Raw genomic sequence first — 25,663 nt, forward strand, 5'->3', positions numbered from 1 at the left:
TAGAAACTGTAGATGAAGTCAGAGGCTGGAATACATCCAGCAAATAATTGAGGACGTAGGTTGGACAGCGTCAACGCATTGTTGAAGGGGCGCCTCAACCAGTCAGAAGACTATGACTAAAAGATGAGACCCCCCATTGAATTTTGACAGATGGTCTTTCAGATGAATCACGTTGGTTACTAACAGCGGTTCGCCAGATCTACGCTGTCATAATCGGATCTTGCCACATTATTAGCTGTACAAAATTGTTAAGGCCTTCGTGGCCACTTGGTGACAAGCTACCTTCTGGTTTCTGTCTTGGGTTCTTCGGCCGACGTTTTTTTGATGATGTGCACCCTTATTACAATACTGAATGTCAGGTAGTGATCGTGTGTCAAACTGTAAGAAAAATTGGCAGGGAACACCAGCGTGTCTCAAATAAAATACGACGCAATTAAAACATACAGGACAACATGTTGTATGTTTTAATTGGGTGGTGTTTTATTTGTGACGTGCTGACATTAACTTCTACCGTAAAAATACGCTGATGAGCCAAAACATTATGACCACCTGCTCAATAGCTTATTTGTTCGTCTTTGGAACGAAATACATCACTGATTCTGCGTATCAGGGATCCTACAGTTTGTTACTAGGTTTGTAGTGGTATGCGGCATTAGATGTAGATGCTCACGACCGTAGCACGTGAACGTTCCACCAGCTTCACCGTTTTCGAGATACACGTTCACAGGCTCTGCGTTATAATAATCTGTTCTTTGTCAGAGTCGCTTATCTCAGTGGATGTCTCCATTTTTAGCCCATATCTTCGGTAGGGTGATTCCTTGTCCGTGTCTGCTCCGCTTCCACAGTTTTGTTAGCACGTCACGCGCCCGCAACGCCACGCTGGACAATGATCATAATGTTTTGGCTGGTCAGCGTATCTCCTTTTTTCTGTGGTAGAAGTTTAACAGTTAGTTGTTTGAAGTACAATGTGCCACCTGGTATTGATCTATCGGCCCTAAATATACTATTATCTTCAATACCTCTTGCCTGCTGTCTTATTCAAATTACTATGATTCACCCACGCAGCCCTCCCTCTAGCTACGACAATATCTTAAAAAACGCCCAGAACGATTCTTGAAGTATTTTCTGATGCGGCGATGGTTTTGATACTAGAAAAATAGTGTTAGCAGCCGCTTTGCCTTTTGCACAATAGGACTTGCTGGTCGCGATACCCGTCACACGAGAAGAATAGGTGATTTAGACCACATTCTGCAGTTAAGTAGTAAAATGAGAGGGGGAAACTTATATTCCGCAGCTATACAATATTGTCTAGTAACGTCACGTCGCTCACGTATACCAAGATAGCGTAGTGATGGCGATCAACGGGAGGCAGTCTGGCATTCTGCCGGTTGGCCGCTCTGGGGGTGACTTTAGCGGCAGATCTTGTGGGCACATTAATTGCAGGCGTGAAACGACCTTTGGAGAGTCCTCGTAACGACGTCAAGTATCGAACGCCCGCACTGACATTTTTAATGGCCTCTGACAATTTGTTTGCCGCAGCGCTTGTTATGCAGGGGCGGTGAAAAAGGCTTCAGGTTTCGAGCGGCTATTACAGGAGCTCACAAACCAACAACACTACAATGTTTCTGAAACAAAGTTATGAAAGGTTGCAGCATTGTGTACGAAAATACTCTTACTGCTTCAATCGACTGGTTCAGACAAGTGATGTTCCGAAAATCATCTACAGTAATGCGTAATTTTTATATACGTGTAATTTCTGTCTCCGACGCATTTGTGTCCTGTGAATGGTCTGCACTATAGATCTTTTCTGAAGTTGGATGTTCAATCACCTGGAAAGTGGAAAGATACTGCGATAATCTGTATCCTTATTTTTGGTTTCTGCAGTGTATGAAAATACGCTTAAAATAGTCTTTCTCCTGATTTTCAGAAATTCCACGACCTTCAACGCCGCCCAAGGCGACAGAAGTGCGCAGTGGAACCACCAAAGCAGGTAAGAACACATTCAAATTTCCAGAGATAATTCCATCCCTGTGAATCTTAGGGGTTTTCATTTGATTCTACTCACAATGAGAGATCCGCAGTGGTTGGAGTGACCTTTTGAAACCACCTACATGGCGGTGTAAGTCTGAAGTTAAGAAGTATTGGCTTACAACTGAAGGCAACTTAAGAGCTGTCAACCTTGTTGATAGAAATTTCTTGGGCTTCCAGCCTTGTGGTAACGTTTCACATTCGCACCGTTTCGAAAAATGTCATACCCTTCATCTTCCGGTGAGGTGTCTCTTACTATTTTTATTCTAATATGAAGGCTTACGGAATACTTCCTACTCTCACCGACAGTAATGTGAAGGCTTACGGAATACTTCCTACTCTCACCCATAATAACGTGAAGTATGGAATACTTCTTTGTCTTGGTTCCATGGTGCATGCTTTAATCGTCTAAAATAATGTTGAAAAGTTGAATCCATGGTCTGTATGTGTGGAAATTTTTGTGAAGGTCCGCGATAACTGCCCTGAACCAATCTCACAAATTAGATGCGTGATTTGAGCAATCATTTTAAGGATAACACAACAATAACGAACATGCCAAGTTGCAGCAGAATTAAAGTTCCAAGGGCAATATTTTCAGTAAAGATATAAACTTCTCTGTGGCACAGAGAAATGTAATAACTTTGTGAAATAGATTGCTTATAACTCCTTTAAGGATTAGAAGTATACACTGAATGACAATGAAAAGATTCTACACAGAAAGTCTTATGAAAATGGAATGAAACTTAAAAGGGCAGCTGACAGTTACGGCAACATAATGCGGTATTGAGTTTTTTTTTATTTAGAACTATTTTACATTTGAACTATACATTACATCTAGTCACCTACCTGCGTACATGGAGTATTTAATTGTGCCTTTGTATTATAGAGATAATCAGTCCATATATGTTTAGCTTGAAACATCATTTCCAGCAGATCTAGCGCCAAAGATTGCAAAGCAACAGATTCCACAGTTGTACCATTTGAGACCTAGTCGACATAGCAAAGAAGGGAAGTTAGATTTTAACGTCCTGTCGACAACAGTATTATTAGAGGCACAAGTACAAATTGGGTATGGATGGGCAAGACATTCGAATACGTTCTCTTTGTATGCACTCCATGAATGAAAAGGCAGGTGTCAGAACATCGTGACGGCAGTGCTGTCTCGTAAGCACCATACGAATAGTGAAATATTCATGTGTATATGATCATGGACCCAATTCTATTGCTGCGGAGTTCAACAACGAGTGCTGGACTTGGTTGCGCATTCGCCATCCTTCATACCCGAAAGCGGATCTCGTCCGGTCGGAAACAAAACAAAGCCGACCAGACACCCGTTGTTAGGCGGCGGTACAGCCTCAAAACATAAATGGCCGTGCGGTTCTAGGCGCTCCAGTCTGGAACCGAGCGACTGCTACGGTCGCAGGTTCGAATCCTGCCTCGAGCATGGATGTGTGTGATGTCCTTAGGTTAGTTAGGTTTAATTAGTTCTAAGTTCTAGGCGACTGATGACCTCAGCAGTTAAGTCGCATAGTGCTCAGAGACATTTGAACCAGTTGAAAACATAAAAAAATCTGAACGACTATGCTGGTTTTTGAGAAAACGACGATGATTTGGGTGAGGAACGTCACAAAAGCAAGTATCGTCCTGGGAGAAGTCTGGCGACGTGTGTAGGAACAGTGAGATGGCCTGTGATGGCACTATGTGTTGGTTTGTAGGCAAGGACGCCGTTTGTTGTATTCACATTTGTTTAGACGAGACGACGTTCAAGTTGTTGTTGTGAGTCGCTCTGAACCTTTCTTAAGTTATGACTTCCCTCCTATGCTCACTATTTCTAAACACCATTTTCACATTTGCTACATAAAGTTTTACCGGATAATCTTCTGTTGCAATTTCTCTTGGGTGCAGAGCCGGGTGAATTCGCTTACGAAACATTCGACAGCTTACCTTGGCGTCAACTTCAGGCGCTGCCTTGCGCCTCCTTCATATTAATAATGCTGCCCAGCCTTTCTCTCACTACTCGGCCGCTCGCCACGTCGTATGGAGTGGAGGACGGAGGCGATGGCAAATGCTGGGTGCGAATTCCGGTCCCTCAGTGTTAATGACGCCGCCGTCTGGCGTGGAATTAGCTCTCTGCTGAAGTTGTTACTTCATTCGACTGACCTCTATGTGGCACACTTTACTGAGAGTGAAGCTCCCTGTTGATCAGACCGGCAGCCACTTGTATTTCAACAGCCTGATAAAACAGGCCGCTCCGTATAGGGATTGTGCAGTAGAGAAAGCTGTTCAAATACGAGTGGTCGACGGCCCGATCACTAGAGACAGCAGCTTCGACCGCAGTGCAGCGTGGGAGCCAGCGCTCAGCCGACGACTCCCAACATTGGCCGTGAGGTCTTCTGTGTCCCACGGATGCGGCAGAAACCCTGAGGGACCAGAGCTCGCGACTAGCATTTAGCGATGGTGTCTCCCCCCCCAGCACTCCACCAGAATCGGCATGCGGCAGGGTGGAAAGGGGTGGGGAGCCGTAGGAGGTGTGCTGTAGCAAAGTACTCACACTGCTCGTGTCACCTGAATATGATTCCAACGGACGCTGTTGTTTTCCGCAAAAGACTGCAGCCGTCTGGAAATCCGAGGGCAATACGAACACCGTCTTCATAGTCTGATGACAGCAACAGAAGTGGCAAAAATAGAATATCCATCCTTCCTCAAGGAGTCCGTCAATATGCTGCCTTTCAGCTCAGTGAATGGGTCTTATTATGATATAATGTTGTTTACTGACTGACTTACACTCCGCAACATAAGTAACACTACTCTGAAATAAATGGTTGGAATTCAGTCGTAATTAACATTGACAGGCATCCTTTATTTATCGACGGTGACTAATTTTGGACATTGTGTCCATTCTCAAAACATCCGCCTTTGCACGTAACTGCAATACAGTCAAGCATGCATATTTGGAACAGCCATAGCAGCTAATCGAAATGGCAACACAAGTAATTTAACGTGCACTAGGCAAGTTACACTGAGCGGTACGAAGAGATAAATTAACACTACACTGTCCACTTTCATTTTTGTTACTAATGGTGCGATGCAAGTTAGGACCTTTGGTGGCTAATTGCAGTACAAATGTTATTAACCATAGTATTTCCTTCCTCTGACTGAGTACCATTTATCATAATTTTCCCTAGCTTCCTCTCGGTGCTGCTCTCTTCTAAATGTAGAGTGTCGTTCTCGGGGACACTCTCACGGAATAGGCTAACGAGGTTTATAAGTAATATGAAACTAAACAACTTATAAGTCATATAATACACACTATTGAGATGTTAATAAAGGACGTGATTTCAGGTACATAGAAAGATTGGCTTCCTTTCACATGACGGTTCAGTCAAAAGTAGATTTATAGGTAATACAAAAGTACACATTGAAAGTCATATAAGACACACTGTTAAGTTGGAATAAACAACGAAATATCAGTCACGTAGAAAGACTGGATTCCTTTCACATGACAACTCAATCAAAATGGCACCAGGTCAGGAAAATCGATGCGCCAATTTAACTAATTAATCTGTACTCATGAATTCTGTGTCGTTTTCATGAGTTACTGAAAATTAGAAACTATTGAAAAGTGACACGAGATATCGACGTTTAAAGGGCAAATATATGTCTAGAGTTACGAGAAACGGCTTAAAATGAGTAAGAAGATAACCTGGAAATTGAACTAGCTTTGACCTTTGCAGCAGGTCAGTGACCTTGTTGTCGAAATAAACCGTAGAATTCGCAGTTTTGCATAACATTTTGAATTTTTGAAGGGGTAACAGGACCTGCTGCCACATGAACATCAGATATTTCTGATATGGTGTGGCTTGCTTGCTACAACGATACAGGTAGCCGTACCGTAGGTGCAACCATAGTGGAGGGATATCTGTGAAGGGGCCAGACAAACATGTGGGTCCTGAAGAGGGGCAACAGCCGTTTCAGTAGTTGTGAAGGCAACGGTCTGAATGATTGACTGATCTGGTTTTGTAACATCATCCAACGTGGCCTTACTGCGCAGTTACTGGGAACGGCTGAAGCAAGGGGAGACTACTGCTTCCACTTTTCACGAGGACATTCAGCTCTACTGCATCGCTAAATGATGATGGCATTCTCTTGGGTAAAGAATTCCTGAAGTAAAAATAGTATCCGGGGAGAAGTGGAAATGTGTGTGAAATCTTATGGGACTTAACTGCTAAGGTCATCAGTCCCTAAGCTTACACACTACTTAACCTAAATTATCCTATGGACAAACACACACACCCATGCCCGAGGGAGGACTCGAACCTGCGCAGGGACCAGCCGCACGGACAAGAGGACTACTCAGGAGGATGTCGCCATCAGGAAAAGCAAAACCGAGATTGTACAGATCGGAGAATGGAATCTTAAATTCATTAATCGGGCAGGTAGGTTAGAAAATTTGAGAAGAGAACTGGATAGAACTGAAGTAAGATATAGTACGAATTAGTGAAGTGCTATGACAAGATCAAATGAGCTTCAGGCTAGGTGGATACAAATGTTACGAACACCAAATCAAGTAGAAGTAATGAAGGAGTCGGTGTAACAATGAATAAGAAAGTAGGAATTTGTGTGAGCAGCTATGAGTAGCATAACGAACGCTTTATCGTAGCCAAGACAGACTCAATGTCAGCGTCTACCGTAGTAAAAGTACTGGCTACACCGATGATGAAGCGATTAAAAGAATGAGATAATAGGAATTATTCAGATAGTTAAGGGAGAAGAAAACTTTATTATGATAGATGACTGGAATTTGGTAACTGGAAGGGGAAGGGACGGAAAACCAGTAGGAGAATATGGACTGGGGGAAAATGAAACCGGAAGCCACCTGGGAGAATTTTGCGATGAGAATAAAAAGAAGGTTGTTTACATGGCATAGATCTGGAGGTACTCGAAGATTTCAGATTGATTATGTAACGGTAAGACAGCGAATTTGGAACCAGATTTTAAAGTGTAAGACATTTCCATGGGCAGATTTGGATTCTGACCATCGGTAAAAAGACAAGAGTTAGTAGAAATCCCTATATATCACAGGAGATTAGTTGATGAAAGTAGAAAATATAACAATGCAGGAAACGAGGCAGGCGAAATGGAATACAAACGTCTATAAAATGTGATTGATAGGAAGCGCAGAACAGCTGGGCAGGAATGGCTAGAGAACAAATGTAAGCCTACAGAAGCATGTATAACTAGGGAAAAGATAGATACCGCCTCGGGAAAATTAAATACTTCTCTGGAGAAAAAAGGAGCGTCCTTGTCAATATCAAGGGCCCAAACTGAAAACCGGTACCAACCACTGACGAGAATGCTGAAATGAGGAAGGAAAATCTAGAGGGTCCATACAAGAGGAATAAACCTGAAGGCAGCTGAAGAGGTAGGGACCTGGTAGAGTGAGCGATAAGGTGCTGCGCTGATAAAACAAAAAAATTAACTACAAATTATTAACATTAAGAGTCAGCAATTACACATAGTAAAAATTCGATGTGGAACTTCTTACGGTTCTGGGGAAAGCGTCTTGGAAGGCAGAAATAATGAATATCACGTTCTCCACCCAGAAAGTAATTTAGAAAAAGATGTGGTACTGTTCTTTAGGATCACAGACAAAGACAAGGTTAGTAAGAAGTTAACAATATTTAAAAAATTCAAATTTTTTAAACTGATTGAGGCCTACTGGAAAAAGAATAAATAATTAAAAATTCAAAAATAAATATTTACGGCCAACGATCAATTATAAGTTTACAGTAAGCGGGGCACCTCAAAACTGTACATAACATACACAGTATACCTGACTGGAATATAGGTGAGGCCCACTGAAGAAAAGAAAAACAATTTTGAGTCAGACTTTGCCGACAACAGCCAGTTACAAGTTAGAAATTGAAAGCCGCTCCACGATATCACTAGGACTTGCACCGAAAGCAACAGTCATCAACGGCTACGTACAATGAAGCTTTGAACGAGTGCCTTAGAGCAATAATACGCAAAATGGAGTAGCAATTACATACAACTGAGGGGATCTTACAGCCTAAATATTTAAGTAAAACGGCTTCTGACATCACATTAATAAATCAGGTAAGACTCCTCCCAGTAATAAGCAAATTACTTAAAAAAATGAAATATTTGATAATCGTTTACAGAAAAGGTTAACAGTTAATTTCGTTGAACAGCTAGAAATAGAAAATACAAAATCCTTAAATTAACTTTCGTCCACTGGGACAGCAGAGGGAAGCAGGTCAATAGATAAGAACAGAAAATGAAGGCAGTGTCACAAAGGATCCAGCTCAGCGAAAATGCGCCCCAGGCGTTAAAAAATTAGAATAGAAGCACACAAATTTAACTACACACATTATTGTGTTTTCTGCACACATTTCTGTTTATCTTAGGGATATTCCTTATGTTCCTCCTATACACATTTTGCATTACCCCGCTTCCCTGAACTCCTGAAGATAGACGTTGACTGTGGATTTGGATCGCAGACACAGTCCGTTTCACTGCTCAGAGATGTCACTAAACCCGCCCAAAGATGTAAACAACCATGCATGAGCAGCGCCTATTAGACGGAACGGATCCGACAGCCGATCAGTTCCAGTCATTCCACCAGGAAGCAGGTACACGGCTCGTGTTGTCTGTAGTTCAACCATGCATAGACAGTCAATACCGCGCTTCGATCGCGTCTTCATTGTTACTTTGTGCCAGGAAGGGCTGTCAACAAGGGAAGTGTCCAGGCGTCTCGGAGTGAACCACAGCGATGTTGTTCGGACATGGAGAAGATACAGAGAGACAGAAACTGTCGATGACATGTCTCACTCAGGCCGCCCAAGGGTCACGCTCTGTTCACCGTTCAGTGTCGCATATACCTTCAACCAGACAACCGTCGGAAACGTGTCTGGAGGCAGTCCGATCAGGATGAACGCCTTAGAAACATTTTCCAGCGAGTACAGCAAGGTGGAGGTTTCGTGCTGTTTTGGGGTGGCATTATGTGGTGCCGACGTACGCCGTTAGTGGTCATCGTAGGCGCCGTAACGTCTCTACGATACGTGAATGCCATCCTCCGACCGATAGTGCAACCGTATCGGCAGCATACTGGCGAGGCATTCGTCTTCGTGGACGACAATTCCCCCCCCCCCCCCCCCCAATCGCGCACATCTTGTGAATGGCTTCCTCCAGGATAGCGACATCGGTCGACTAGAGTGGCCAGCATGTTATCCAGACATGAACCCTATCGAACAAGCCTGAGGGATCTACTCCGAATCGCCATTGAGGAGTGTAACAATCTGGACCAACAATGTCTTGAAGAACTTGTGGATAGTATTACACGACGAATACAGGCATGCATCAATGCAAGAGGACGTGCTATTGGGTATTAGAGGTACCGGTGTGTGTCCGCAGCTCGTGGTCGTGCGGTAGCGTTCTCGCTTCCCGCGCCCAGGTTCCCGGGTTCGATTCCCGGTGGGGTCAGGGATTTTCTCTGCCTCGTGATGACTGGGTGTTGTGTGCTGTCCTTAGGTTAGTTAGGTTTAAGTAGTTCTAAGTTCTGGGGGACTGATGACCATAGATGTTAAGTCCCGTAGTGCTCAGAGCCAGCCAGGTACCGGTGTGTACAGCAATTTGTACCAACACCTCTTAAGGTCTCGCTGTATGGTGATGCAACATGCAATGTGTGGTTTTCATGAGCAATAAAAATGGGGGAAATTATGTTTATGCTGGTCTCTATTCCAATTGTCTGTACAGGTTCCGGAACTCTGGAAACCGAGGTGATGCAAAACTTGTTTTGATTTGTATATATGCCGAGCTGCTTTAGTAAAAGAAGAAGTATAACTTTATTAGCCGCTACACTCAGAAATTAAGTAGTACATCAAGATGGCTCTTTGTCTTGAATTAATTGTTAACTGGGGAGCTTGATGGGAGGCACGTAGGACTATACAGTGAGGCCCCCTTCCGGTCTTTTTAACATGTATGTACAGTAACAATAATAGTGATAATAATCCCTTGCTCCCATGAACAGACGAAATTACTGGGTCCAGTGACGGTGCCCACCGCCTACAAAAAAAATGGTTGGTTCAAATGGCTCTGAGCACTATGCGACTCAACTGCTGAGGTCATCAGTCGCCTAGAACTTAGAACTAATTAAACCTAACTACCCTAAGGACAGCACACAACACCCAGCCATCACGAGGCAGAGAAAATCCCTGACCCCGCCGGGAATCGAACCCGGGAACCCGGGCGTGGGAAGCGAGAACACTATCGCACGACCACGAGATGCGGGCCCCACCGCCTACATTCAATGTCAACGCACAATAATGACTCACAGACGGCCAGTGGTGGCACTAGCAGTGGAGGGAATATAAAGCGTGTCGGGTGAAGGCGGAAAATAGTGCAATAGTTGTCCTAATGAGGAAACAGAGCAATTTACCTGACGTCCAAAAGGGCACGGCTTTTGGGGCACCGGTGGAAGCATTTCCGAAACGGCTTTGTTTGTAATCTTGCCGCCTTGGATTAAGTGTACCATGCCTGGCAAAATGGCGCTATCTAAAACCGCCGCCGAGGCAACTGCACTGCACCATCTGATATACACGGCAGTGGAAAAAGACGGCTGCAGCTGTTGATTAACCGGTGTGCAACTGTTAGCTAACTGGCGGGTCCGACGACGAACCGAGGGGCTGGCAACAGATGAAGCACGTTTTATGCTCCAAAGGACAGAAGGCTGTTGATGTGCACTGCGTGAAACGTGTGAAAGGCAGGAGAAGGGATCGTTATTGCGTGGGGAATGTTTTCTTGGCATTTCCTGGGTGATCTCGTCATCTACATCTACATGGTTACTCTGCAATTCACACTTAAGTGCCTGGCAGAGGATTCATCGAACCATTTTCATACTACTTCCCTACCATTCTACTCTCGAATGGCACGTGGGAAAAAGGAACACCTAAATCTTTCCATTCGATTTCTGATTTCTCTTACTTTATTATGATGATCATTTCTCTCTACGTGGGTGGGTGTCAACAACATATTTTCGCATTCGAAAGAGAAAGTTGGTGATTGAAATTTCGTAAATAGATCTCGCCGCAAAGAAAACAGCCTTCGTTTCAGTGACTGCCACCTCAACTCGTGTATCATATTAATGACATTCTCACCGCTATTGCGCGATAACACGAAAGGAGCTGCCCTTCTTTGCAGTTTTTCGATGTCCTCTGTCAATCCTATCTGGTAAGGATCCCACAGCGCGCAGAAATATTCCAACAGAGGACGGACAAGTGTAATGTAGTCTGTCTCTTTAGTGGGTTTGTCGCAACTTCTAAGTGTTCTGCCAACAAAGCGTAGTCTTTGATTCGCCTTCCCCACAATATTATCTGTGTGGTTTTCCCAATTTAAGTTGCTCGTAATTGTAATTCCTAGGTATTTAGTCGAATTGACAGCCCTTAGATTTGTGCGATTTATCGTATATCCAACATTTACCGGTTTTGTTGTAGTGCCCATGTGGATGACCTCGAACTTTTCTTTGTTTAGTGCCCAATGCCACTTTTCGCACCATACAGAAATTGTCTCTAGATCGTTTTGTAATTGGAACTCATCGTCTGATGATTTTACTAGACGGTAAATTACTGAGTCATCTGAAATTTAATCTACGGGATCTGCTCAGATTATCACCTAGACCATAATGTTCGAGAACAGTATATGCTCCAAAATCGTACTGCAAATTGAGGTCAGTGATATGGGCCTGTAATTCAATGGGTTACTCCTATTTCCTTTCTTGAATATTGGTGTGACCTGTGCTTCTTTTCAGTCTTTAGGAACAGACCTTTCGTCAAATGAGCGTTTGTAAATGATTGCTAAGAAAGGCGCTATTGTGTCTGCATACTCTGAATGGAACCTGACTGGTATACCATCTGGACCGGAAGACTTGCCTTTCTTACGTGCTTCTGGAAGTCACAGTATGCACTTATCCTCGGGGACCACGACCAGCCCTACATATAGGTTGTTTTTCATCAGCACGATAGTATCTACCGGCAGGACCACGCAATATGCCTGACAGCTCGCAGTGTAAGCACGTGATTTGAAGAGTAGGAGGGTGAGAATATTAAACTCATAGGATTGCAGTACAGTCGAGAGTCTGTGGGACCACCTCGAGCGGGCAACAGAGGACTCGCGGGCACAAACAGCCTAATATAATTGACTAATAAATGCACTCTCTCACAGTTGTACCGAAAGAACAGAAAACACACTTGCAGGGGGCGACACAACCAGGATATCAATCGTTCAGGAGACTTGTTTAACAAGTTCAGATCGCTGCACAATCACAGTGATAGATGCTGAAAGATAAGGATTCCAATAGCTTCCAGGTGAAAAGAGATTACAGATCTGGTTCACATCCTTCAGACTGTTGAGTGGCTAGTGGCTCCAATTGAGACAGGCATTTCAGTACCAACCATCGAGAGGCCAGGCTGCTGCTTTTCCCAACGAGCGCTGCCCCCTTGCAGAAGTAAGTCCAAAAGTCACCCAGCAACCGGCCAAAGACGTTCCCACAGCGCAGCCACTATTGATACAACACGCCCGGGTTCAGATAAGAATCGCACACGGTATGTCTATAGAGAATGTATAAGAGAAAAGAACTTGAAGTCAATACTATAGGAAGGGAAGGCAATGAAAATGAAGATGAAATGGGAGATTTGACACTGCGAGAGAAACGTGACATTGCACTGAATGACCTAACCCGAAACAAGGCCTCTAGAGAATATGACATTATTCAGAACTACTGATATCCCCGGGAGATCCAGCTATGACTAAATTGTTGCCCCCAATATGCAAGATATCTGAGACAGCCGAAATACCCTCACACTTCAGGAAGACTTTAATAATTCTAGTTCCAAGGAAAGCGGGTGCTGACAGGTGTGATTACTGCCGAACTACCAGTTTAATAGGTCATGCTTGAAAAATACACATTTTTTACAGAAGAACGGAAACCGTGTTGAAGCCGACATTAGGACTAATCTTAGAAGACATGTTAAGAAAAGGCAAACTTACGTTTATAGTATTTGTAGGTTTGGAGACAGCTTTTGACAGTGTTAACTGTGCAAGAAACCAAGAAGAAATTTGGAAAGGTAATTAAAGTTCAGAGACACGAAATAAAAGCTTTGCGGTTTGCCGGTGACACTGTAATTCGGTCAGAGACCGAAAAGGACTTGGAAGCGCAGTTGAACGGGATGGACAATGTCTGGAAAAGGGGATGTTAGATAACCACTGACAAAACCAAAATAATGGTAATGGAATGCAGTCCAATGCTGAGGGAATTAAGAAATGAGACAGTAAAAGTAGTAGATTCGTATTGTTATTTGGGCAGTGAAACAACTGCTGATGGCTGAAATAGAGAGGAGATAAAATAGAAAAGATAGTGTTGCTAAAGATGAGAAATTTGTTAACAGCAAACCTAAATTTAAATGTTATTAAATTTTTTCTGAAGGCGGAGTGCAGCCGTCTGAGAAAGTGAAACGTGGGCGATAAGCGGTTCAGATAAGAGGAAAATAGTTTTTGAAAAGTGGTGCCACAGAGTAACGCTAAGAATTAGATGGGTAGATGGCGTATCTAATGAGAGGATCCGAATGGGTAAGGGAAGAAAAGTAATTTGTGCATAACATAACGAAAGAAGGAATCAGCTGATAGGTTTCATTCTAAGACATCATGGAATCGATACCTTGGTATTGGTGAGAAGAGGGTGGGGGGAGGGGGGGGGGGTTACAGAGGGAGTCAAAAGATGAGTGCGATAAGCAGTTAGCAGATTCAGACTGATGTGGGTTACAGTAGTTATTCAGACGTGAAGAGACTTGAACAGGATAGAGTAGCATGGAGAGCTGCATCAAACCAGTCTTCGCTGTGAAGACCACAATAACAAGAGGCACTAGCTTTAGAGCATTCAACATAGCGGGGAAAAAATACAGCAATTAAAATGGTCTCTTCACATAAAGTAAATTGTGACCATTACTGCCAGTATTAAAACTTACACACTTTGTTGTCAAGCTACTACCCTAGAGGGTAGCCGACGCTATGGAGATTTATCACTCGGTAGACCGGGCACCACTATGGATCCGGAGGAGTTTACACAGAAGGTCGAGTATGAAATAAAACTGTATTTGTGGTCCGAATGTCAGTTTATGTTCTCAACTATATCTTCTGCGATATGTAATTCATATAGCTGCGCTCGGGAGTACTTCATCACTAGTAATTTGAAGTTGATCTTCAGTAACATCACGATAATTCACGAAAAAAATTTCATAAGGATTGGATCGGTTTAAGATAAGAGACAAAAACATTGTTCCTAAAAGCCCTCATCCCCCGTTCAGTGTGTATTACTTGTAGACTACTTTTGTGTAGTTGTTCAGGAATGCAATGAGTCAAAATGGTTCAAATGGCTCTGAGCACTATGGGACTTAACATCTAAGGTCATCAGTCCCCTAGAACTTAGAACTACTTAAACCTAACTAACCTAAGGACATCACACACATCCACGACCGCGGCAGGATTCGAGCCTGCGGCCGTAGCAGTCGCGCGGTTCCGGACTGAAGCGCCTAGAACCGCACGGCCACCGCAATGAGTCATCTGCTCCATGTGTTTCAGCTGGTAGTATTGTACAACTGGCACACCAAAAGTGTGCTGTGTATTAAAATCTGACTTGTCCTAAAATTTAAACTAACAAAATCGAAATAATTTCTTAGATTTTGAGTAATTTGGAGTAAAATAAGAACAACATCCGGCCGAAGAGTTCCTGGTCTGAGTATATCAGTTAAAATCATCGTCAGCGGAGTAACTACGGTCGCGGCTTGAACTAACAACTGTAAACGACAGATATGCATTCGGTAAGTCAGCAGTGAGCAGGTAGTGTTAAATAGCGAACGTGCGGACGTATAATGTCAGCGTTGTCTCACAAATCGAAATGGAGGAACATCTCTAAATCATTTGTTCTTCTCCAGAGTGTCTTCAAGAAGAGAACAGTGTGTGCGAAGTTTTTCTCACACACCTGACTCCCCAACAAAATGGATGCCTGCCACAACTTGTTTGAAATGCCAGACACAGACAATTCCTTCCCGGAAAAAGTAATCACGATTGACAAGAAATGGAGTTAGCAAGACGAACCTACCGCAAAACGACAAAGTGCAGAAATTGAAAGGATCAACGCTCTGGTCAAATAACCGACTTAAAAACCAATGTGACATGCGAGTGGAACAACATCCCAAAGAATGACCTCTCTGACAGTTTCTCATGGTTGTATGAAACTTCCGTGTGTTGTCAAACTGGGGGAGACTATGTGGAAGAAGTGAAGCATTAAAACGACCATCTTAACCTTTATATTTTTATTAAACAAGATTAGAAAATTGTTGGAGTATTGTGGTATATACTGTGATGTGTGGAAATCATAGTAGCTGGATGAAGAGATCCTTAGAGGCAGATCAGGCACAATATTGATGTGACATTTAGATTTCCAGATGTTACACTTCTGGAATTTCGGAACTCGGGAATAAGCAAGCTATCAGGCCGATTTGAATTGTTAAAGTTGAATTTGCAAACTGTGAAGTTTTTCTAGAGCCGTTACAGAAAAAATTGTAGACTTCGTATGTCATACTAATGGTTTGCGTCGCGATTACCCGCTGAACATCTCGAGTATAACTTTCTTCAATAAAAAATTATCCATCAGCGCAGTAACACAAAAGTTCAACAGAAATTACCGGTTTCGACCGATTTAGACCACAATCAGGCCATTAATTTGGAAAAATAAATGAAATGACGCTAAATAATTTTATCGAATACAGAAACTTGTATAACACAATAATAACGTATCAAACGGATAAAAAAAGCAGAATACTCATGTAAAACACTGGCGAAACCATATGATAAACTGTTGATCTGCTGTTAGGTATAGACTGGGATTGTATAAAGAAAACAATAACAGAGAAGTAAGTACGCATTTTTAGTCAGTCTTTTAAAGCTGTATTAATAAGCCCGAAGAAGGACCATATAGTCCAGTTACTGAGCTTATCCACGTCCAATAAGAAGTCTTTTAAAACAAAAATAGTATACCTTTTAAACTTACTTTAGCAATTAAAGATTGCGTATAGTGAAAACTGAATGAAGGAATTCTTTTATGAACAAAACGGCTAGAAACACAAAGTAGATAGTGCCCAATACCATGTATAAGATTTTTTTTTTTTTTTTTTTTTTTTTTTTTTTTTTTTTTTTTTTTTTTTTTTTTTTACAAGCAGAGGGATCTAGTTCGATGCACGTACGCTCATTTCGCGTTCACATTTCTTTCGTTTCGACTACATGTTGTGGGATATTGACACCCCAATAGGGTAGGGTACCCCAGTGTTGATGTATGCCTCCAAATATGTGTGAATTCCTAAGGGACCAAACTGCTGAGGTCATCGGTCTAGATATACGCTCTACTTAAACTAACTTATGCTAAGAACAACACACACACACACACACACACACCCATGCCCGAGGGAGGACTCGAACCTCCGGGCGGGAGGGGCCGCACAATCCGTGACATGGCGCCTCAAACCGCACGGCCACATAGCGTGGCTTATGGCTCCAGATACGAGGTAGAATGGCGCTGACATCCTCGCCATTGTGCGCCCATAAGGTCATTGATACACGCACATAGCCCCCCTCCACACACCCACACCCACATACACCCAGATAAACCCGGCCCCCCCACCCACACACACACATACACACACGAGGTGTAATGAAACGAACCATGTCCACAAAAATATCAACAGAAATGTATAACCTGTGCAAACTCATCATGATTAACAGTTTATCGGGGTCCTTCTGTTCAGCACGAATATCTCTTCTCTATTGGAATACGTTACTACAGAGAACTGACGGAAAATCATATATGAAGGGTGCTCCGCAGATTATATATTTGGTAAAGGACAACATGAGCTAAAGTTCATAAGAAAATTTTGTGTACGCGTCATTTTAACCAACATAACGATTTTATAGTTGACATATAGGTCGTTTTATATAGTATTTTTTTTTTTTAAAAAAGTAATCTAATGTTTCTACTTTGGTGTATGCAGCTGCGGATTCAGAAAAACCTCAAGGAGGGGGTGCTAAAGATATCTTGAGCTACCTCTACTTTTACCGTACTAAAAAATAAAGAAGTTACAAGCAAAATCTATGAAATTTTTATTTAAACTGATTACACACATATACAAGACAATGCCATCTTATGATATAAAAAAGTTAGAATTATGATTCTCTTCCTTAAATGATGAATTCTATCCGCCTATTCTTCCCGGCAAATTGGATAATTCTATTGTAAATAGGGCAATCACTGTCAGGGTGAGTGTTCAACGTAGCTAAGAAATTATGTCGATCCTCCCTCATAACGTATCGAGATCACTAGAATGGACGCAACTTTTCCCGTAGGCATGTGTTAGCTATCTACGTGCCAGACAGAAACATATGAAATACGACGACGCGGACAACTATTCGATAACTCGATTCAGTCGAGTCGACTGACGACAGAGACGAACGAATAGCGTGCGGGCTGACTGGCGGGGGCTGCGCGCGGGTGGCAATGCTGGCGGCCTGGCATGGGCGTGGATGGGGGGGGGGGGGGGGGCGCCCAACGCTCCCCCCATATGTATCCGCCACTGGGTGTATGCAGAATGTTCTTGTGTTATCGACATCGATACGCATACATTAGTTTGTTGCTCCTTCGTATCAGTTACCACTGGTAATGGACTATGTGTCCGAGTAACGGTTCCGCAGACAAATATTTGTGAAGGGCACTGAGTTCAAAGTGACCGTAAGTTTAGGAGCTCACAATATTTTTTGGTATTAGTTACAGAAATTTAACAGTTTCTGCAGTGCTCAAGACTGACATGCGTTTTCCTGAAGGATTCATACCAAATAGTGTACTTATATTTTGGCGGTAGTTAAATTACGTGGGTCTGATATGAAGGCCTTGGATATCTTTTCGCGACAGCAGCACACTTTTGATCCATGGCAAAATATTTACGGATTTTCAACAGTGGCTTGCTTAACAGTGTGTGATAATATTTGGAATCGGAACTCATCTATATAAGTCTACTGAAGCTCCTACCTAATGTTCACCACATGGGAATTCTGAGGAAATTTGACAGACTCCCTTCAAGGCACAACTAGAACCGACCGCATTGAATGACTTACTAATGGACTAGAGCATTCGATCAAAGATGTGGAACTAATGTTCTCCATTCCTCAGAAAGAAAGTAAATTATTGCTGCCTCTAGTACAGTTTCTGCTTGGAAGTGATTCGATAGAATTTGTAAAACTTATTACTTACACATATTAGTGCAACTGATTAAGGTTCTTAGAACGAAATATTGACAGACTTTTGCCAGTGCTGTTTCCAAACCTGGTAGGCACCCTGTAAGTCTTTTCCTGCACAGCAAGTAGGCCATTTGTGTTAGCAACTTCAGTTTGTGCATCGTATCTGTGTGGAGTTTATTCAGCGTATCCTTGTTTCGTAGAAATAAAAGGAAGTTGACAAGGTGCAAAACGAGCGATTTCGAGGGTTGGGTAAAGTTTACACTCGTTTATTCTCGAAATAAGTGGCTGGCAGGCAGGTGACTCTGGTGTGCTGTATTTATGCAACAGCCAATATTGGCAGTAATGTTTTGTCTGGCCACGCTGACTTTTGCATCAGTCATTTGAGCACTTTTGCGAAAGTCAGTGTGTTGATTTTCTGCCCCTCAGTTACAAACTCACAATGGAGCATACCTTATGTTAAGCTAATACTGTAAGCCAGTTTGGAGCAAGTACAGGTCAAAGGGTTCCATTACGATGTTATTTTGTACATCCTTAAAGTCTGTACTATCATCTTAATACATAACTGTGTTAAGTATCCAAACATTCGTGCACATTATTCACATTGTCCTCTGATTTACCCTTCTATAGAGCTCCAGAATGCTATGTCCTGTATCTCCTGCCAACCCTCCCTGATCTCAACTTAAACAACTCTAGTTCCTTGGAGGGAGTCATATCCAGTTGTCTGCGGCGAAACAGTGAATGTTATTTTTACGAAGTTTCCGAGTCCCACACAAAATTTGATGCCGTATGATTGATCAATGGAATGTTGCAAGTTGTGCTTCTCTGTGCCCAACGAAAGCAACCCAGATTTTCAACAACCCTGACCGAAAGACAAGACTGAATTCATCTTTTTAGTCATTGTGTGTTTATGAAAAAGAGTCCAAAATTCCACAGTCAACCTGGCGACATTGAACCTTACCGTAGATGACGCAAAATGGCAACGTGGTTAAATATTTAAAAGGTATATATGGTATCTACAGAAACCATGGATTTGTCGTTCTACATATTGATATTCACAGTAATTCGATTACTTACTAAATAGTTGTGTAAGTAGCCATTACACAATTAGCTTTTATAACCTGTAGCGAAATGTTACACAGGAGTGGCACTGCCTAACTACTCACTGTTTTCCCCATGAGTGACTGACGGTAACCTAAAACTGATGAAACTTATAAGTTACCAGGCGTTCACGTTCTCTTCGATTGTGCATTAGCCCAATGCCATTTCATGTTGTCTGTCACAGTTTGTCAGTATTCGGGAAAGCCGCTAGAAACAAGTTTAGTTTAATTACTATTACAGGGACGCAAATTACCTCCATGCCGTTCGCTTATTTGCATTTGTACATGTTGTTACAAATTCAATTGAATTTCAAGCGCAAATACTGTGCGTAAAACACATTCTGTTATAAATTCAGTAAACAGTACACTATTTAAAAGCCTAATGTCCGTGAAACAATGTTGCGACACGTCACCACTGTGAACCAATGTTATTTATAATGGCTGAAGTGCCCTTGTATATAGAAGCTGACTATTGGTTCACTGTTACCTATAATAAAATTCAGGCAATGATTTCCAATTTGCATAATAATTTAGTTTACTCTGTCAAAGGGACTTTGGATTGCTTCAAGAGAGACCAACTTTGTCAATAATATTACTGGTAAAGTATAAGAGCAATTTACAAAGTAAAGTAAATTTTTTGAAGGAAGTTTTGTTGGGAAATCCACATTGCCAGAAAAATCATTTCTTTACAGAATCTCCTTCAACCTGTATGCAATTGACTAGTCTTATGGCAAAGTGCCTAATTTTAGACTGGAAGACGTTTTGTGACATCGTGCAGATACGCCCTTACGATTCCTTCATAGTCTCGTCATCCGAAGAAAACTCTTAGTCACGCAGACGTTATTTCATCGTAAATGAAACGTATTCGCACTTGCAAATAGGGTGTACCATCAGCTGCATAATGGAATGATGATAGCGGAAAGTTGTGCCGTACGAAGATTCGAACCAGAGTTTATCGTTCATCGCGTTGTAAGAGGTCCATGATTAAGAAATTTGTTGCTAGCGCACTTGAGCAGATGTAATTTCGATGGATTGCTCACGCGCTGCCTGCGATATGTAAGCTATAAGAGAATCTCAGACCAAAGAGCAGTGTTGTATGCAGTACGAACTGTGTGGCAGTTGTAGTAGTTGCTAGCGAACAGTCGTGTGTATCTAGTTGGCTGGGCCGGTCGTGGGGGAGCGATGGCGGAGCCTGAGCGATATAATATAAGGTAAAAGCAGCCTCGCGCATATGTAGTATTGTTATATCAAGTCCCATGTAAATGTTTCAAAAAAATCTCTTAATAATAATCTTCTATATAAAATTTAACTTTTGACAATCATTCATCTCAATTTATAGAATTTACTAATTTCTCCAATCCTTGGTCATCCCGATTATTGTAAAGAAATATCAGTTGTTTCCTCTTATACATGACAAATCTATCGGCCACCATTGCACTGGGCTGTGCCAGAAAAATTTATTATAAGAGTAGACATCAGTTTAAATTCACAGTCAATTATTGAAATATTATAAGTGAGCCACTATTTTTTATTGAGAGATTAGTCACATTTTATTATTGATAGGTTGCACAATTTATTTTTTGGGAGGTTACGCTAGAATGTGAATTATAAATAATTGTATTTTTACTGTTGGAAGGTTACAGATTTTTTTTTCAATTTTTATAAAACAGATCATTATTAAGAGATTTTTCTAAACATTTACATGGGACTTGATATAACAATACAGGGTATTACAAATGATTGAAGCGATTTCATAAATTCACTGTAGCTCCATTCATTGACATTAGGTGACGACACACTCTAGATACGTAGAAAAACTCAAAGTTTTGTTCAGCTGAAGCCGCACTTCAGATTTCTGCCGCCAGAGCGCTAGAGAGCGCAGTGAGACAAAATGGCGACAGGAGCCGAGAAAGTGTATGTCGTGCTTGAAATGCACTCACATCAGTCAGTCATAACAGTGCAACGACACTTCAGGACGAAGTTCATTAAAGATCCACCAACTGCTAACTCCATTCGGCGATGGTATGCGCAGTTTAAAGCTTCTGGATGCCTCTGTATGGGGAAATCGACGGGTCGGCCTGCAGTGAGCGAAGAAACGGTTGAACGCGTGCGGGTAAGTTTCACGCATAGTGATGTGAAAGATTCAGTGTTTAAACCTCCTCTACCAAGAAACGTGCCAGATCTGCGAGCTCGCATCAACAATGCTTTCGAACTCATTGATGCGGACATGCTGCGCCGAGTGTGGGAGGAACTTGATTATCGGCTTGATGTCTGCCGAATCACTAAAGGGGCACATATCGAACATTTGTGAATGCCTAAAAAAACTTTTTGAGTTTTTGTATGTGTGTGCAAAGCATTGTGAAAATATCTCAAATAATAAAGTTATTGTAGAGCTGTGAAATCGCTTCAATCATTTGTAATAACCCTGTACTTCATATGCGCGAGGCTGCTTATACCTTATACTACATCGCTCAGGCTCCGCCATCGCTCCCCCACGACCGGCCAGCCACCTCCACACACACGACTGCTCGTTAGCAACTACTACAACTGCCACACGGTTCGTACTGCATACAACACTGCTCTTTGGTCTGAGATTCTCTTATAGCTTACATATCGCAGGCAGCGCGTGAGCAATCCATCGAAATTACATCTGCTCGAGTGCGCTAGCAACAAATTTCTTAATCATAGACCTCTTACAGCGTGCAGTCATCTAACCATTTGGCTATCCGTGCACGATTGACGGTCAGGGCCAGACTTCCATACGTCATCAATCATGCGTCTACAACCTGTAATTGTACATCCATTATGTATACTCCCGTTCAGGCAAGACATTTTTCTTGGAAGTCGCTTGCCCGGTGTCGGCAGATAAGTACGATACTGCAGTGCCTGTGTTAATCCGAAGTACGGTGTAAAGTTCCTTCGGATATACAAGCGTGTCCGAGAGAACTATACATTGTATTTCAGATTAACACAGGCACTGCGGTATCGTATCGTCGTTTCATCAGGTCAGAAGGGTGAAAATCACTTCAAGGTAGATCAAGGACTGAACTTTTGGTGTTCCAGAAGCTCATAATAAGGATTTTGATTGTACTGGATTTTTATTTTTCAAAAATGTTTGACGATGGACATAATCTTGAAGCAAAACAATACCTTTCCTTCTCTCTTAGGTTCACACCTCTAGGCGTCACTACTCGATGTTTGACCTGTAGGAGTGTTACCAATCAGTGTTGAAACTCTCGTGCACCATAACACAACCATCGTCATGTTTCATAGACGAGATTGTTTTTTCAAATATTTTGCTGTAGGAAAAGATGGGTACTTCCACACGGTGCTTCGTCGCTTGCTCAGTGGTTCGTAGTGAATAAACTGTTATTACTCCACAAAGTCTTCTGTTTCCTTTCAAAGCACCTGAAATGTGATTTCCACTTTTCCAGTCTTTCTTGTTCGTGTCTGTTTGTCAGTTTATGTGATGTGCTAGAAGCACATGCGAATATTCTCGACATTTTAGATTCGCCAACGATCCATTACAGATAGAAAAATCTGTACCGTGGTTAATATTCAACCCATGAGCAACATCATCAGTCGTGCATGATTTTCATCACAAATAATTTGCTCAGCAGTTTAGATGTTCTTGTCCGTTTTGGAAGTGGATGGCCCCAATATTTCCATGCTTGACTGATATGTTGATTGAAAATCATCCTGACGTGGTCTTACTTTCCGCACAGAAAAAAGCCGGTTCTACAAATGAAGCATGTTAGGAGCATACGGTGGTTATTAGGCTTGTTTAACGGCACTGGAAAATTTTAAGTGGACATCGCAACTCAGAATGTCCCCGCGATGTGCACTTGCAACTTAATGTCATCTTTTGGACTTCGACAAACGTCGACTCATTTGCATGACGGACGTGGGACAACCATATCGAGGGATCGTACAGACGATTGTGTATCAATAAGTACAGATCGAATGATGACTTCGGATAACAGTACGGAAAGAAGAACAGGTACGTGTTTGTTCGCACTGGCTCAACAACCAGGCGTATGACAACAGCTGAATTCGGGGCGGAGTTTAATGGCAGACGCTCCCCAAGGACAGCCGTGAAAGAATTACAGGAAGCTTGATGAGATTTCGAACAGTCATTCGTCTTTTACGTCATGCCATTGATAACAGAGAATTTCATGGTCCGGAGCTACCTGAGTCAGCTGCGACAACGACTAGCATTTTGTGTTGTTCAGTGATGAATATCATTTTGTAACTATGAGACAGGCGTCCACAGAAAACTTGCTGAAAGACCATAGGAAGCAGACCGTTGCACCTCCTATTCCTGCAGTCGTACTCTGGATAGCTGTTGAATATGACAACACTACTGATTTGGAGTGTGACATTAAGCTTTGTCGGTGAGTCAGCTGTTTGTATAGCTTTGGTAAATGCAGGAGGAAGGCTGAATGCTTGCCAATATTTGGTAAAAACTATAAGTTCTGTTATTAAATACTTCATGACCAGGGAAGAATAGGGCTATTCCAGCAGGATAATGGAAGACCCCCACACTGGATTTCGCACTGGAGAAATTTCGAGAGACGTAGAGATACTTGATTGGCTTGCGCGATTACCTGGTTTGCGGCCCTCCATAGAGCCTTTCCGGGGCACGATGTGAGGGCGCAAACATTTGTATCAGTCTCCAGCTGGTAATATTCGCGACCAGAGACAGCCATATATTCCAGGAAAGGCAAGAAATTCCTTTACGTGACATTTGGAGGCTGTTTGCTTATACGCTACACTGAATACAAATATTTGACTGTTGCTTCGTGGTGTAACGCTTTTCAGTTGCTACAGTAGTTAGATGCCGGGATAGACCAAGGCAATAGAGGACTCCTTTCTCTTCGGAAAAGGCATTTTTCTGCTTGTTGAACAAATGAGAATAATCTGCTGTCGGAGAGAAAAGTCTTCACTACATAGGGTGAGGGTTACAGTAAAAGGGCGTGCATTCGGGAAACACCCGTGCAGAAAATTACGCGCAGCAAGCACACAACCGCGGAAGCTTACACAAGGGAGCTTTCATTCGTTTACATTTGACAATGGAGACTGGGAAACAAAATATCGTTGCAGTATCTTTTGGAAATCCGAATGTTTTCCTAAATTTGTGTAGAACATTATTTATTAAAGCAAAAAGTGCCCCCGTTGTTCCTGATGTGATTCGTTCTGCTGCGGTCGCAGGTTCGAATCCTGCCTCGGGCATGGATGTGTGTGATGTCCTTAGGTTAGTTAGGTTTAATTATTTCTGAGTTCTAGGCGGATGATGACCTCAGAAGATAAGTCGCATAGTGCTTAGAGCCATTTGAACCATTTTTTGATTCGTTCTGTGTCACACCCTCGACTAAATTGGGCTAGAAGTGGAAAGTTGCCCGAAATTTCTTTTTCTGCTGACAGAGTAAATTAAGCCCAGTCTTTCTGCATAGTTACATTTGACAAGATTAAAGCTATATATAAATTACAGCAAAGAAGGAGAGGTTCAGAAACAGTCATCGGATGACAGTCGTATTTATATTCGAACTATACAGGTACATGGGCTTCAAAAAGCTAGAGCGAGAAGCAAATATTGCTTTTAGCATGAAAAATGGATATAAGAACAAATCTTGCAGTCGTTGCTAGGATGGCGGAACAAAAATAAAGGAATTCACAAGTCGTAACAAGCACTGATAATGAGGCCAACACGAGGGACATAGAAGGGTAACAATATAACGGCTCTATCTGAGCGGGCGTATAAGATCATAAATCACTAGTCCAAGATCTAGCGCGAATCGCAAAACGATTGTTTACTGCAAAAGCAATTTCCCTGTTCTTATGTGGCTTCAGCGTTTACTAAAAACTTTACCAAGGCAGCACCCAAATCAGAGGTACATTATGCGTCCTGGTGGCTAACTACACTGATCTCGGAAGTGTGTTTGGCTCCTAGGAGTCCAGGTAAACACTAAAGATAGGTGACCTCCTAGGGTGTTGTTTAATGACAAATATCCACAGAAAAATAGGTGACTGACGAGAGTGGAGAGACGAAGCTAACAGGGTCATTGGGCAGAAACTTCTGAGGGAACCGGTCTGTGATTTTTTTGTTGTCAGGTTCTGGCAACGTTTTACCGCCAGTTTCGCTTCACGAGAATACCACTGCATACACTGATACTTACTCACAA

General features: G+C 42.4%; 1 protein-coding gene across 1 annotated transcript in view; it reads left to right on the forward strand.

The window, feature by feature from the left end:
- Window positions 1-25,663, forward strand: part of LOC124598129 (lachesin-like) — a 702,598-nt gene that overhangs the window by 584,345 nt on the left and 92,590 nt on the right. The window contains exon 9 of the mRNA XM_047135981.1: window positions 1,928-1,990. Within this exon, the coding sequence (XP_046991937.1) occupies window positions 1,928-1,990 (63 nt within the window). The remainder of the gene's footprint in view (window positions 1-1,927; window positions 1,991-25,663) is intronic.

The sequence above is a fragment of the Schistocerca americana genome, chromosome 1, assembly GCF_021461395.2.
Source record: "Schistocerca americana isolate TAMUIC-IGC-003095 chromosome 1, iqSchAmer2.1, whole genome shotgun sequence".
NCBI lineage: Eukaryota > Metazoa > Arthropoda > Insecta > Orthoptera > Acrididae > Schistocerca > Schistocerca americana.